This window comes from Thermobia domestica, chromosome 4 (genome assembly GCF_964235325.1).
Source record: "Thermobia domestica chromosome 4, izTheDome1.hap1.1, whole genome shotgun sequence".
Classification (NCBI taxonomy): Eukaryota; Metazoa; Arthropoda; class Insecta; order Zygentoma; family Lepismatidae; genus Thermobia; species Thermobia domestica.
Genome location: NC_137457.1, coordinates 5,368,318 through 5,382,979, shown reverse-complemented (window position 1 = coordinate 5,382,979; position 14,662 = coordinate 5,368,318). Strand labels below are relative to the sequence as shown.

Here is a 14,662-nt window from a genome sequence, read left to right as displayed (position 1 = left end):
GTGGCAAACCGAGAGCCATCATGTACCGAGAGAAAGGCGCCAAGAACTTCAGAAGGTGGGTCCGTGTCTGTAAAACATCCCTCCCAAAAGGGTTCATGTCGTTACTGGCTACTGTTACCGAGGTAAACTGAAGATCCGTAGGGTGGCGAAGAACTGCAAAATAAATTCGCAGTATTTTCAGGAGCAGATCATGCGGCCGATCTACGAGCATGAGATTCCAACAATGTACGGAAATGACGCCAATCTGGTGCGCATTCACATGGACAAGGCCTCCTAACATACCTCACGATTGTCCCTAGCATTCTACAGGGAGACGTTGGAGGCAAGTGGATACAGGTGATACATTTCAATGAGGTACCTGTTAAACCTCCAGATGCTAGTCCTATGGGCTATTGTGGATTTGGATTGCTGAAGCGGGCTTTGGGAAAACGGCGTGTGACAACTATGGAAGGACTTTGGAAAACTGTGCAAAGATAATGGGACAAGATTCCCCTCCCAGTTCTTCAGAGAAGCCTATTACAGTGGAAATTACGCTGTCGGGCTATTTTTAGGAACCAAGGGAAACACATCGAGCACTTATGACCTGGCGTCATGGATTCTTCTAAATTTTTAAGTAAGTCGAAATTGGCCAAATGTAGACTGAACAACCTCTGTATTTTACATTTTATTACAGTGATGTTAGAAAATATGTTAGAAAAAATATTTTTGGGGTGATCGTTTGGACGCCCCTGACGTTAGCGTCCCGGGCAGTTGCCCGGTTTGCCCAACCTTTGGTGCTTGGAGAATTTGTCGTTATTGTTGAAAGTATTGCGCAGGGGAATTGCATTTATAGTTAGTAAGCCCAGTACATGTAATATAGAACTGTTATCGTATTAATACGGTAATAATTAATAACCAGGAGGATTCATTTCTTAATCATGCAGTGCTGTAACCTCGACGAGTTTACAATAATGCCAATAATTTGATACCCAAATGTAATAAACTATGAGAGAGGGGGAAAGAATTTTTATTCTTGCCATGTTTGAAAATGAAGACTACAAAAACTTGGGGCTCCGTTTATATAATTTGTTCCTTTTTTATTAAAAACTTGGGGCTCCCCCTAATATACCGAAACATCCTGCGTCCGTAGTCGATGCCTACCCTGTCTACCCTATTGCTACGCCACTGGGAGGATCCCAAACAACCGTGGAAGTAGATGAAACTTTTCTCGCACTTAGGAAGTATAGCAGAGGCCGCAAATTAAAAGAGAAAACAGTTATCATCTTCGGTATGTATTGCAAGGAAATCAAACGCGCCTCTATTTCAAAGTGACCATAAATCAAAACGGTATTATGGCCATATATGAATATAGATATATATATAAAAACGAGAAACAAATCAATCATCTCAGAGTTCGCTCCTCATGACATCACACAGTATGAGTAACGTGAGATGTAGGAAAAGTATTACTGACACTTTTGAAAATGTGACAAGTATTTGTTAAATGGTGCTGAATTGGGTAGAATTGTACCAACTTTTTTTACAAAAGGGGCTGAAAATGCCAGCGTGGTACCAACGGGCCGATGAATGACGAAAAGGGCTGAATTTGGTACAATTGTACCAAGTGTGGCAACAGTGATGCGCTTTAATACCCGGCGTGACCTGTCACTCATGATTTTCTTTCGCCCACTGCTCCGCTTCCCCGATGTGGTTTTTCCGTGTGTTGTGTAGACCGTCTTCACCTTCGACACTGTCCCACGCGACACACCTAACACAGTAGCCACTGCCGTCACACTCACTCCACATAACCGCGCACCAACATTTTACACTACCTCCGTCTGCTGCAGCCACTGGACACTGCTGTTCCACTACGCCCAGTGTTGCCACAGTCCAAGCTCTGGAGTGGGCTGAAAAATAGTACCAAATTGAAACAAAAAGGGCTGAAGTCATTATCCTGTATCAGTGTTATAGTACATGACTCTATAACACGAAACTAAAAGAGGTAAAGTTATAGAACACTTGCTCCCTCTTCCAAGAGTTCAAATAAAGAAAGTGTTCTTTTTAAAAATATCCAAGAGGATCCCGAACAACCGTGGAAGTAAATGAAATTTTTCCCACACGTAGAAAGTATAACAGAGGCCGCAAATTAAAGGGGAAAACAATTATCACCTTCGGTATGTATTGTAAGGAAATCAAACGCGCCTCTATTTCAAAGTGACCAATACACCAAAATCGTGTTATGAACATATATGAAAACTACATAAAAGTAGGAACAAATCAATCATCTCCGAGTTCGTGTGTAAACAGTACATTATAATAAAACATTAAAATATAAATTATTGCACTTATTCTCTTTTATTTCATGAGCGAAGAAGGATAGTAGAATGTAAGAAGAATATAAGGTATTCTGACATTTGTAAAAAATGTAAAACCGGTCCAGGGTCCTAAAACCTTCCCTGAAAGACATCACAAGAAAGAGATGTAGGAAGAGTCTTACTGACATTTTTAAAAATGTGACAAGTACTTGTTAAATGGTGCTGAACTTGGTAGAATTGTACCAAATTTTTCACAAAAGGGGCTGAAAATGCCAGCGTGGTACCAACGGGCCGTTGAATGATAAAAAGGGCTGAATTTGGTACAATTGTACCAAGTGTGGCAACAGTGCGGCTTAGCAACATTGAGAGAATGTGATCAAAGGTGCTGTGTCTGGAATAAGAAGAAACAATCGTTAGCCTTGATTATTAACAACTCATAGTAATCTCATTTCTTGTAATAACATTGACAATATTTCTATGCGAGTATTTCCAAATCAAGAGACCAAATGCGATATGTTTTTCTCTTGACTAAGAAGGCAACTAATTAGTTACAATGGCCTCAAAATTTCCTTACAACGCTTAGTTGCAAATAACACTAAGTTGAATAAATGAACTAAACTAATTATTTCATTAATTGAAGTTGAATAACTCCACCATCTTCGATTCTTATTAGTTATAGTTTATAACTTATAGAGTATAGTATAGTATAGGATAGAATAGTATAACGAACGTGATTCTAGTGATTTGTTGTTAAAGTCCTTGTTAATATTTGCCCTTTCAAAAAAGAAATCATCATCCGTAACTTAAAATTACATAAGTAATTAGTAAGTTATAAATTATGTAATATGATAATTTCATTTTCACGAAGGAAATGAAATCCAATTTCGAGAAATTTGAATTTTTGTTGATGGTTTAAAAAAACACCTTCCCTCACTTCTACAACACAGCAAAATTTATGATTTGTTCCGGGTGTCCTATTTCCTTTTGTACCAAGAAAAAAAGAGAAGGACCATTTTTGCGATTATTATTATTATTATTATTATTATTATTATTATTATTATTATTATTATTATTATTATTATTATTATTATTATTATTATTATTATTATTATTATTCAAAGGAAAAGAACGTTTTGTAAGGATTAGTGTCCGTTTGCCACAAAGGAAAGTGACCCGAAATTGACGGCAACTGTGAGCATAATTGACGGCAACCATGAACCGAGTACAGGGAATCTATTTGAAGTTGAGGTAGCAAGTTTTGCTGAGAAGGTAAAAACTGAGAAGGCTGGGTATCATGTGTCAGAGTTGATAACGATGTGTTTCGGGTAAGCCTGAAAGTGTCTAATCATCCTCTTTATGTTTATAAACGAAGTAAAATTTGTTTGCATACTACTACTACTACTACTTCAATGTATTGGAAACAAATTTTAAAAAATAAACAATGCAAAAGAATGCATACCTAAAACCATTTTTCCGCGGAATATAAAAAACTTTTGGGAAACTTCTCTCTTTTTGGAAAGCCACGAGGGCTTTTTCTGAGTTATCGTAGTTGTTCTCGGAATTACATTATTTCAAGCAAATTTCAATAGATTTAAAAAGAAATGAATCAAACCAACCCATTAAAGCCGATTTGAAAGAAAACCAGAGGCGGTTCTAGCCCAGTGTCGAGGGGCCTAGGCCTCCATTTTTTGTGACAAGAATTATTTAAGTTATTGTTTATATATGTTTGAAAGTTTAGAGTAAACTCATGATATACCTATCACAGTGTGGGTTCTGGTTGGTCCCCCCAGTGGGTTTACCTTCTAGATACGCCACTGAAGAAAACTTTAAAGCGAAGTACGAGAATCATCTTTATTTGAATTAATTGTTATTGCATAAGCTGATCATGAATATTTGAAATAAATAATTTTACTTATTCACTCTTTTATTGTTTCTTTCCAGACGACAGCACATCGTCTGAAGAATCATCATCTGAATCGGATGAAGTTTCTAACATCATATTCCAAGGAATTAAAGCAATATTATTTACTCCACCTCTGAAGAATTCAACTAAGCCCTTGTCAAATGATACCTTACCAAAAGCTAAGCGAGGAGAAGGTAAACCTCAGGGTAAAAGTTTTAATTTCGGCACTGGAGGGGGTGGAGGACCTACAAATGGAGTGGGAGGAAGTTTCGGTCACAGTATCAATGCTGGGCCTAATGGCGTTTCAGCTACTTTCTCAGCAAGCCACAGTTCGAGTCTAGGTGGAGGCTTGGGAGGTTCTTCAAATAGTCATTCGGCAAGTCAATCGTTCTCGGTGAACGTAGGTCCAGGTGGCATATCGGGTTCATCATCTGCAAGCCAAGCGTCCAGCTACGCAGGTGGATTTGGAGTTGGTCCTGGTGTAGCCGCAAGCCAAGCAGCGAGCCAAAGTCATTCATTTTCGGCAGGACTTGGAGGTTCTTCGGCAGCTTCGGCAGCCAGCAATGCGGCCAGCATCTCTTCAGGAGGACTGTCAGCATCAGGTTCAAGCAGTAATTCCTTCAGTCAAAGCAGTGGGACAGGGTTTGGACACAGTTACGTTCCAAATCGTTCAACACGAGTTCAGCGAAGACCAGCTTGTCAAGGACGAAATCGAAGACGTGGATGTGCCAGTCTTGTCTATGTGAGAAGACGTAAACAAAACTAAACAAACAAACAAACAAACAAAGACAATTTCATGAATAATGTAGCAAAAGGACTATTTACTGTCAATGATTAAGATTAGATTAGCATTACATCATTTGAAATCAGTATTTGTTTCAATTCAATTAAGGAATATATTAAAAAAAAGAGTACCGAGCGAGAAATCGAAGGTGTGAATGTGCCAGCTTTGTTTATATGAGAAAGCATAAACAAAAATAAATCATTTCATAAATAGTGATGCAATAGAACTTTTTACTATCGATTGTCGAGGTTAGAATAGCTTTACGTCACTTAAAATTGCTTTGTTTCAATTTGTTTTAAAATATATTAAAAAGATATTCATTCTGGGTAATTTCTCACGAAAACAAAACTGTAGAAATTAAATTAATCTCAAACTTGTTTATCCTATAAATAAAATAGAATAGAAAAAAATAAAATAGAAGATTAATATGCTATTTAAAAACCATATGAAATAGATAATTTATAACTTTGAATATCAAATAAATGCGTAAATAATTAATGTGTAACAGGGCAACTGTTACAAAAAAAAAAAAAGCCCCTAAAAATTCTAAACCTTGTCATCATGATATATCTACCAGGTTTACGAGAACTTACAACTTGATGTTACTTTTATTCTTTTTTTATGCCTTATTCTTAATTAATTTTCAACTTCATGTTTCCAATAAGCTTATTGCATAAGCTGCATGAAAACCACTCACTATTTCACTAAAATCGGATACATTTTAAAAAAATGATCGTGGAATAAGCATACACTGTAAAAAAAAAATGAGGTGTTGAAGTAACACAAAATGACTTCCACTTTCGCGTCTTACTTGTGTGTTAATTCAGCACAAAGATTTTTTTTTAACGTTTACCCGTTCAAAGGGTTGCGCCCTTTCTTCGGTAATCAGCACAGATTTTTTTTGTCCGTCATCCCGGTTAAAGGGTTGTGCCCTTTCTTCGGGCTCAGCATAGATTTTTTAATTTTTTTAAAATTTTTTTTTCAACTGTTTTCCGCAGACGATAACGTAATCTCTTCGGGAGGGACTTAAATTTAATTTCAGTAAGAGGTGGAACACATGTATGGGCTATGAGGTTTTAAAGCACAGACATCGCCTTCCGAGCATATCAAAAATAACTAGTTACTACCTGGGAGAATATGCATTGGTATTTATCGTTTAATATGAGCAAAGCTCTACGAAATATCTTTGGCACTTCTGCCAAGTAACGAATAATGTTCTATGTTTTTAGTAATCGGACACAATAATATTGTTGTAAACCTCTGAATTGTCTGACAACAGTAACACAGGCAGCAATCTCTGCCATCTTATATTCATATATGCTAAGACACAAGAATAACAGATAAAGAAAACAGATGGAAGCACAGCTATCTGTGTAACTGTTGTCAAATGATTTAAAGGTTTACAACAATATTATTGTGACCGATTACTGAAAACATAGAACATTATTCGTTATTTGGCAGAAGTGCCAAAGATATTTCGTAAAGCTTTGCTCATATTAAACAATAAATACGAATGCAAATTCTCTCGGGTAGTAACTAGTTATTTTTGATATGCTCGGAAGGCTATGTCTTTGTGCTGTTTCTTCGACCTATCTTAACTTTTGGACACATTGCTTGGTGCAACGCTCGCACGAAGTTCTATGACCGTTTGTCAATACTAGAGCGTCATGCCATTCGACTTGCACATCGTATCAGGCTGCCATATCCAAACTTTCTGACTTATGAGCACATTAACTTTCCTCAACTTACTCAACATCTCGCCGATCTCCGCTTGAAATATATACACTCTCGTCTACCAGTTTCACACCCATTTCTTCTCGATACCCTACAAGCAGATGCTAAAACTGACGCTCCGTATAAGTATTTGCACACGCCATTAAATATACTTATTACGCTGTATCTTAATATTGAGCATCCTACCGCCGACGAGCGCGATATCTTCCATATTTATCATATTGGTGATCATCTCCCTCATTTGTTTCCATCTATGCACCATGTATAATTTCAACACTAAAGCTGGGCTTTCCCCATGTTGCCATCAGTCTCGAGCCGCCCCGAGACAGAAGAACTAATCTGCATTTGTCTTCTTAACAATGTGTTTTGTGATTGTGGCGTGCACGCACTGCATCTCATCTTTCACCGTCATGATATTTATTTCATAAAGCACCTCAATGCCTATATACTCTTTCTTAAACAGTAAAAAAAAATAAAATAAAAATTTAAAAAAAAATAAAGTTTCCTAGCTGCATCACTTTTATATGTGTTATTTTCTGCACTCATATTTAATATTTGCACTAATCTTGTGTTTAGATTTTTTTTATTATTAATTTTTGTTTTTGATATTTTCACATAGACCATCAACAAATTCTTTAAATAACTGTGTACTAAAATCTGTGCCAAAGAGAGGGCGTAACCCTCTAATGGCTAGGGTTAGAAATATTCTTTGAAATTAAATGATGAATAAAGAATTTCCCTAATCCCTAACCCTTTACCACTACCAAAAAAAAACTTTGTGCTGCTCCCGAAGAAAGGGCACAACCCTTTAAGCGGGTAAACGTAAAAAAAAATCTTTGTGTTGAATTAACACACAAGTAGAATGCTAAAGTGGTAGTAGTCATTTTGTGTTATTTCAACATCTCATTTTTCACAGTGTACAGACGGAGAATTAAATTTTATATCTTTCAATTTAACGTCCAACGTTTATGCCCTTGTTAAGCTAAGGGAGACGGATGATAAAGACAAGTGAACGATGATGGAATAATCAGTAGAATGAGAGTGAGGGAGGAAATTGGGAGCACCTGGAGAAAACCCACAGACACGAGATTGTCTACCAAAGTTTACTTCGCCAGAGATCGAACCAAGGACCGCACGCATCAGAGATAAACACTCTACTACGGAGCCACCGTTCCCCCCCCCCCTTCCTGCAGACAGAGACTAGGAAAAAATGAAATGAAATCTTTCAGTTTTACGTCCCATGGTTATGCCGGTTAGGCTAAAGGAGACGGTATTTATTAGAAATGAATGAAATGGTGTAATGAAGAAAGTGGGAGGAAACGGGAGAACCCCGAGAAAACCCACGAGCACGGTGTTTGTCCCCTACAAAGTCCTCACGGCGCGAGCTGGGATCGAACCAGGGACCCCAAGCACCGGAGTTGAACGCTATACCACTGAGCCACCGCGCCCCCACAGAGACAAGGAAATGCATGCCGAGTTCAATGAGTAGAACTTCGCATAAGATCTTTTTAACGGACACCTGTTTCTTACACGTGTATCCATTCAGTTACGTAACATCCGGTAAAGTGTTCCATAGGGATTATGGCGAAGTAAAAACAAACATAGGCAAATCGGAAGTTGGCTTCATTCTTTCTGGAGAAAACAGGTTTTAAAAAAGCAATACAGTGTAGAAATGAGGGATTTTAGTTCATTATAAGGGTATCTGTCTTTTGCAATATGCCAAGGTTAAGATCAAGTTTATGTTTTTATCATCTTGATCCAAAAAAACATAAAAAGTGAAAAAAGAAAGAAAGACAGAAAAAGAAAAGAATAAAGTTCAGATAATGAAATTCTGGGGAAATTCGTGACATGATTGGCGTCTAGTGGCCATGAACCCTTGCAAGAGAAAGTTTAATGTTTTTCGTTGAGGAAAAGAGAAAAAGATAATCAGTTTCAGAGCTTTGAGAAACATAACAAGCTCTTAAGCTTTGTTTTAGAGTGGTATATCCTCTTATTTTATACAGTTAATGAGAAACAAATGAGTGCATGTGACGTCAGCACTGTTAGAAACATTACACAATTAACAACGAGCTTAAAAAAAAAAAAAAAAACTCAGATACCGTAAAGGATATGCATATTTATAACAAGAAATATAATAACGAACCTCTAGTGTTTCCTGTATTTATATAGATGCATTTCCAGGATTTAAACTAACTAGCTTGACGTTTACACGAATTGTTAATACGCGTAGTTCCGGGTTAATAATCAAGAAAAAGCGAGAACTTTCCTGAATTAGCATTGTAGGACAATTCTGGGGTAACTTGAATTGAGAAGTAGCATCCTGTGATATAGCAAGGAGAATTCAATTAGAATTTAATTTTCTTTCTCAGCACCAGAGGAATCCGAAGAAAATTTTCTAGAGGAGGGGGGGGCATCTTCATGGTTGCTGGTCTGGTATTTCTGGTATTTAATATGCGTTATTTGCTATTTTACGTACATATTTTCGTGAGCCAGAGGGGTCCCGGTCCCCCTGCTCCTCTCCCCGTCGACGGCCCATGCTCAGCACAGATACTGTATAAAGCAGAAACTAACGCTCAGCAGTTTCTTTCCCATTTTTGACACCCAAAATTATGTCATACATAAGTGTACGGGAAGCACATTAAGAGATGTGATAGAAATGTAGAGTCAATCATTTTATTAGAAATAAAGTAACAGGCTCACATGTACTTCGATTTAATCTATTTCAAAGTACTGTCCTTGGCTACCAATACAATTATCCCAACGATGAACCCATGGGAGAATTTCTGGAAGTCTTCTTTCGGAAGGGCGTTCGGCTGCTCTGTCGTCGCTCTCTCAATGTCAGAAGTGGTGTCAAAACGTTTTCATTTAAACACTGTTTTAATTTTTGGGAAGAGTCAAAAGTCGCATGGTACTAAATCTGGTGAGTAAGGGGGATTTAGACAGATAGGAACACTTTTTCATGGCCAAAATCTCTTCGATAGAAGCAAGGTGTGGCACGGCGCGTTTTCGTGGTGAAGAAGGAAGACATTTGCCGATTTAATCGGTGGTTAAAATGCTTTTCACGGACCCATATGAGATAGTTGTTTCGAATACTCATTCGCTGTTTGAACAAATCATTTGTGTCACTTTTTGCATTTTTTTAAAAATCTGTTTTTGACGTCGAAGGACGTCTCGATCATTGGTTATTTTCAACTAACTCCTTTGCCGCTTTTAAATCGCTCATACCATTTATAAACGGTGTTCAGTGCCGCCACGTCATCGCCATACACTGATTTTGACATTTCGTGAGCTTTTTCGCCATTTCTTTGCAGCTTAGAACAAAACTTAATATTGTCGCGCGACAGATACTCTTAACATGTCCTCACTCTTCTTGCTTGGAAGCCAACTAACATGTCACAGCTCACGCACTCGATACTGACTGTACCAAAGGTTTAGACTACCGGACTTACTAGTCGATAGAAGGCACTGGGCAAATCCATTTCCCGCACTTTTTTGATCACATCTTGCATAGAACGGGTACGTCCGGTCGTCCGCCTAGGATTCCCAGCTGTTCCAGTTTTGGAGGGGTTATCTAGGAATTTTACGACTTATCCGAGATTTTCTTTTCTTCACCAAGACGGTTAAAATCCCAGAGCTCAATCTTTCGTCTTCTGAATGTACGTTGGTACTTTGGTTACCGAAATAAATAAATAAATAAAATGTAAAATTACAACTATTGCAAAGGAAAGGCTCGGTCAAATTACCGATTGAAAAATAAAGACAATTCGTTTTCCTATCAGCAGCGGTTGTAAATATACATACATACGTACACACACACACACACACACACACATCGTCCGTTATCGGTGAAACGAACTGTAAAAAGGAATTTGAGGTATAGGGATACTCTTTTTAAGTACTAATAACGCGTTCGTTTCGCCGATAACGGAAGATGGTAAAACATGGATATTTAGATAGTTCGCATACTAGTTCCTGTGTAATTCCTTAAACCGCTTGTTATAGGTCCTATAGTTTCTAAGGCAGGGCGTTTCGAAACATGATGTTTCGAATTTTCGGTGGTTCATAAGTCTGAAATGAGACGTTTTTTGACCTATGTTTATAAGAACTTTTTTCTTTCATTTCATATAAGGAATCACATCCCAAAGTTTGTCTGTGGAGTTACCTACCTCTCTGTATATATATCAGTGGGTTTTTCTTAGATTTTTATTTTTACGCAGCAAATTGCGAAACAATTTTAAATTTACATTGCAATTTGCAGGTTTTATTTCGCACTCTCGGCAACCAAGAAAAGTATTATATTATTATTATTACTATTATTGGTTCATACAGTGAAATAGTAGACCCTAAATATTTTCTATCCAGTATAAACAAGTTTGATGATGAATAGCAAAGTAAGGAAAAAGTAACAGCAATTATATTTTTTAAAAACTTTTAACTTTGACGTTCTACGAATTGTCTAAGCTGGTAGCTGTTTTCGAAGAAGGTAAATACGCCATGTTAAGGATGTTGGATTTTTTTATGGCCTTAATTTTCATGAAACACAAAGAAAACACATATGCTTTGCAGAATAGTCTTTCCGCGTATAGAAAAAAAATGTGACAATGATGCGACTCATTTCTATTTTGTACCCAAGGTAAAAGAAAAAAAGTGTTACAAAGTGGAGTATTTACCAACACGTGCAGGTAATTACGCCAAGTCTTGGATACTACTAGAAACATAATAAATCTTACAACTGCTTACATAGTCTGTATTATACGAACTCAAATATTACTACACAACATGGCTGAAGTAAAACATAGAATAATCGAAGTGCAAAATGAAGATAAAAAGATAAAATGTTAGAATGATAGTTGAAATGGAGTTACAAACTGAAAAGTTTTAGTCCATAAGCACATAAACAAACGTGTCACTGTACTGTGACTTAAAAATAAAAGAAGCTACATTGATATTACATGAAACATGTGGGACAAATAGGAAACGTCTTTGTCTTCTGCAGCCCTGGCGTATTTCGCTGTGCAATGCTTGGTATTGATCTAGTAGCCAGGGAGTCACAAATAGTGAAATTACACTCACAAAACAAAGTGTTTCTAGGCAGACACGAAATAGGGCGTACATTGCTGTAAGCAATCGGCATCCGAATCACATGAGCTCCCGCCGGGAATCCAATCCGGGTCTCCCACGCCGAAGGCATGTACACTAACTGGAAACTATTCTAGGATTTTGTATAGCAAATTGTGATGCGATACAGGTAAATAAAACGCGTATATATATATATATATATATATATATATATATATATATATATATATATATATATATATGTGTGTGTGTGTGTGTGTGTGTGTGAGTGAGTGAGTGGTATTTTTGTCTTTTATGTGCATGTTTCTTTGCATCTTTGCACTGAAAACCCTATAAAATAAGATGTTTTCAAACAAAAGAAAAAAAGAAAAAAGAAAAAGAAAGAAAGACAAATTTTGACCCTAACAAATGTTTGGTAAACGGTAAAAATTATGAAATTCCTAGTTATGAAGTTTCCGTCATTCCACCATTCCTTGTCCTCTTGGGTCGTAATATTCGTCTCAGGATCTTGTTCTCAAATACATTCAGTTTACGTTCTTCCCTGGGAGTAAGCGACCATGTTTCGCAACCATACAGAACAACAGGCATGATTATTATTTTAAGCTTCAAATTCCTCGACAGAAGTCGCGACGACAAAAGATATTGAACTGAATAATAACATGAACTTTTAGTCGACATTTAATTTCTTCGTGGATATGGTTTCCGTCTGTTAATATTGATTCTAGATATTTGAAAGTATTCACTGACTCTTATTGCACTAGTAATGTAAAAGACATTTGACTCTGAAAAGTACGACATAATGAAATCGATTCCTTGTCCGCCAGCGTGTAGTTGTCAATGGATTAAAGTGGATATTGTTTTTACCATACGCCTACATACACTAACTGACTATTGTAAGTTTGTAAATCTGGTTAGTACGGTAGATGCTGAACCTACATCATAGCCATAATTTTTCACTGCAGCCTTGATAACAATAACTGTGTGGATTAGAACACAGCCATGTAGTATGCGAGCTCAAGGCATATCGAGTGATTAAGCTGGTGAAGTGTTATGTCTGGAGCATTGGACTGTATGGTAAAGACAACAAATGAAAACACCCTTCTCACAAACACAAAACTCAATAACCCAAGATCCAACAAGAAACACAGGACACAAAAAACAAACCCACCAACGAATAGCTCACAACAAACTGAAACCACTAACTCTTAACAACACACACAATGTTTATGACAATTTTATATCTACAATGGGAGGTAAAAAAAAAAATTTTTTTTTAATAAATAAAATAAAATAAAACGACACTCCTCTCAAACAGAAAAACATTCAACAACAGAACTCACTTCCACTCGAAGGACACACAGTTCAAGCGTAAAGAAGACAAACCAAAATTTCGTAACAAAAAACAATTCTTTCCACTGGACAGAGTAGCACCTGTGCTAAAAAGTCCTCCCTTCCTTCGGAAGGGGAACCTTTGGTTCTATGGTGATATATGATGTACGGTAAAGAGGCTTGGACGTTACGGAAGTTAGAGAAGAAATATTTAGAGAGCTTAGTAATGTGTTGGAGGAAGATGGGGGAGATGAAATGGATAGATGAAAGTAACAAACGAAGACTTTTAAAACGGATAGGAGAGAAGAGGACGCTTCAAGCCATCATCCTTCGTAGAAAGGCCAATTGGATTGGATACATCTTGCGAAGAAATTGTCTTCTTCATACTGTAATAGAAGGAGAGATGGAAGGAAAGCGAGGAATAGGAAGAAGAAGAACACAAGTGATCGATGCTTTGAAAAAAAAATAGGAGAAAATATTGAGAATTAAAAGAAGAAGCTGAACATTGAGAAACATGGAAGAAATATTTCCAGGCTCAAACTAAAAATTAAGAAGAAAATGAAAAAAAAATTACTCCCAGTGACCTGCCAAAAGGAAGAATAATAGTTAAAAGAGATGCTGCAATCAAAACGGTACGGCAAAACTCTAAATTTACCTGTTATAACTTGTAATTTTAAACATTATAATATTAGGTTATACTAACGCCGAATATGCTCCACTTGATCTGTATGTCATAACCTTCACAACAAAATATAAAGTGTCTATAATATTAGCATTGTTAACTAATAGAAAACGTATTAAATGTGAGTTCTAAACAAGGGCGCCGATCCTTGGGCTCGACCCCCCCCCCCCCCCAATGCTGATGTGGGCCCTATGACTTTTTATGACTATTTATTTTTTTATTTGTATTTATATTTTATATGTATTTTTTAATGAATGTACAATATTTGGTATAATTTGAATTCAATTTGTCATAAAATCCTCATATTTGTCTTCTTAGACTCTTGTCTGCAAGCAAACGCACACCTGAATGCGCCCTCCCAAAGTATCAGAGAAATCGGCGCCCTTGATCCTAAATTCTAGTTCTTATACGACAGCCATATTGTTACTATCTCGTTATGTAAATTTAAAACTTATAACAAAGAATAAACAGTTCGTAAAACAAGTAAGCACCTGCATATAAAATCACTCTCCGCCTGTTTGCTATAAACCTATAGGTTACCTTTAGATTTTAATTGAACAGTGGCGGATCTAACCCTAGGTCGGGGGGCATATGACTCCCCAGTTTTTTGGGGTGATAAAAAAATTGAAGCTATTATTCCTATATTTTTGAACGTTTATAGTAAACGTTGAATATTATTCTTTATTGGAAATTTTTTGAAACATTAGATATAGTTTTATTTACAGTTTTTTTCTATTATGTAATGTGTAAAATAATACTTGTGGTTAACAATGTGAACGTCCAACCTAGACATAATATTCATCGGGAGAGAGCTACGTTGGAAACTTCTCCAGGACTCATGAAAAATTGCAAGGATA

The 14,662-nt window shown here is 36.8% G+C and overlaps 1 protein-coding gene across 1 annotated transcript in view; it reads left to right on the top strand.

The window, feature by feature from the left end:
- The window catches only part of LOC145683686 (uncharacterized), a 32,958-nt gene extending 27,761 nt beyond the window's left edge, over positions 1-5,197 (top strand). Inside the window, exon 2 of the mRNA XM_081755043.1 lies at positions 4,236-5,197. Coding sequence (XP_081611169.1) covers positions 4,236-4,963 — 728 coding nt within the window. The 3' untranslated portion in view covers positions 4,964-5,197. The remainder of the gene's footprint in view (positions 1-4,235) is intronic.
- Positions 5,198-14,662: the final 9,465 nt, after the last annotated feature.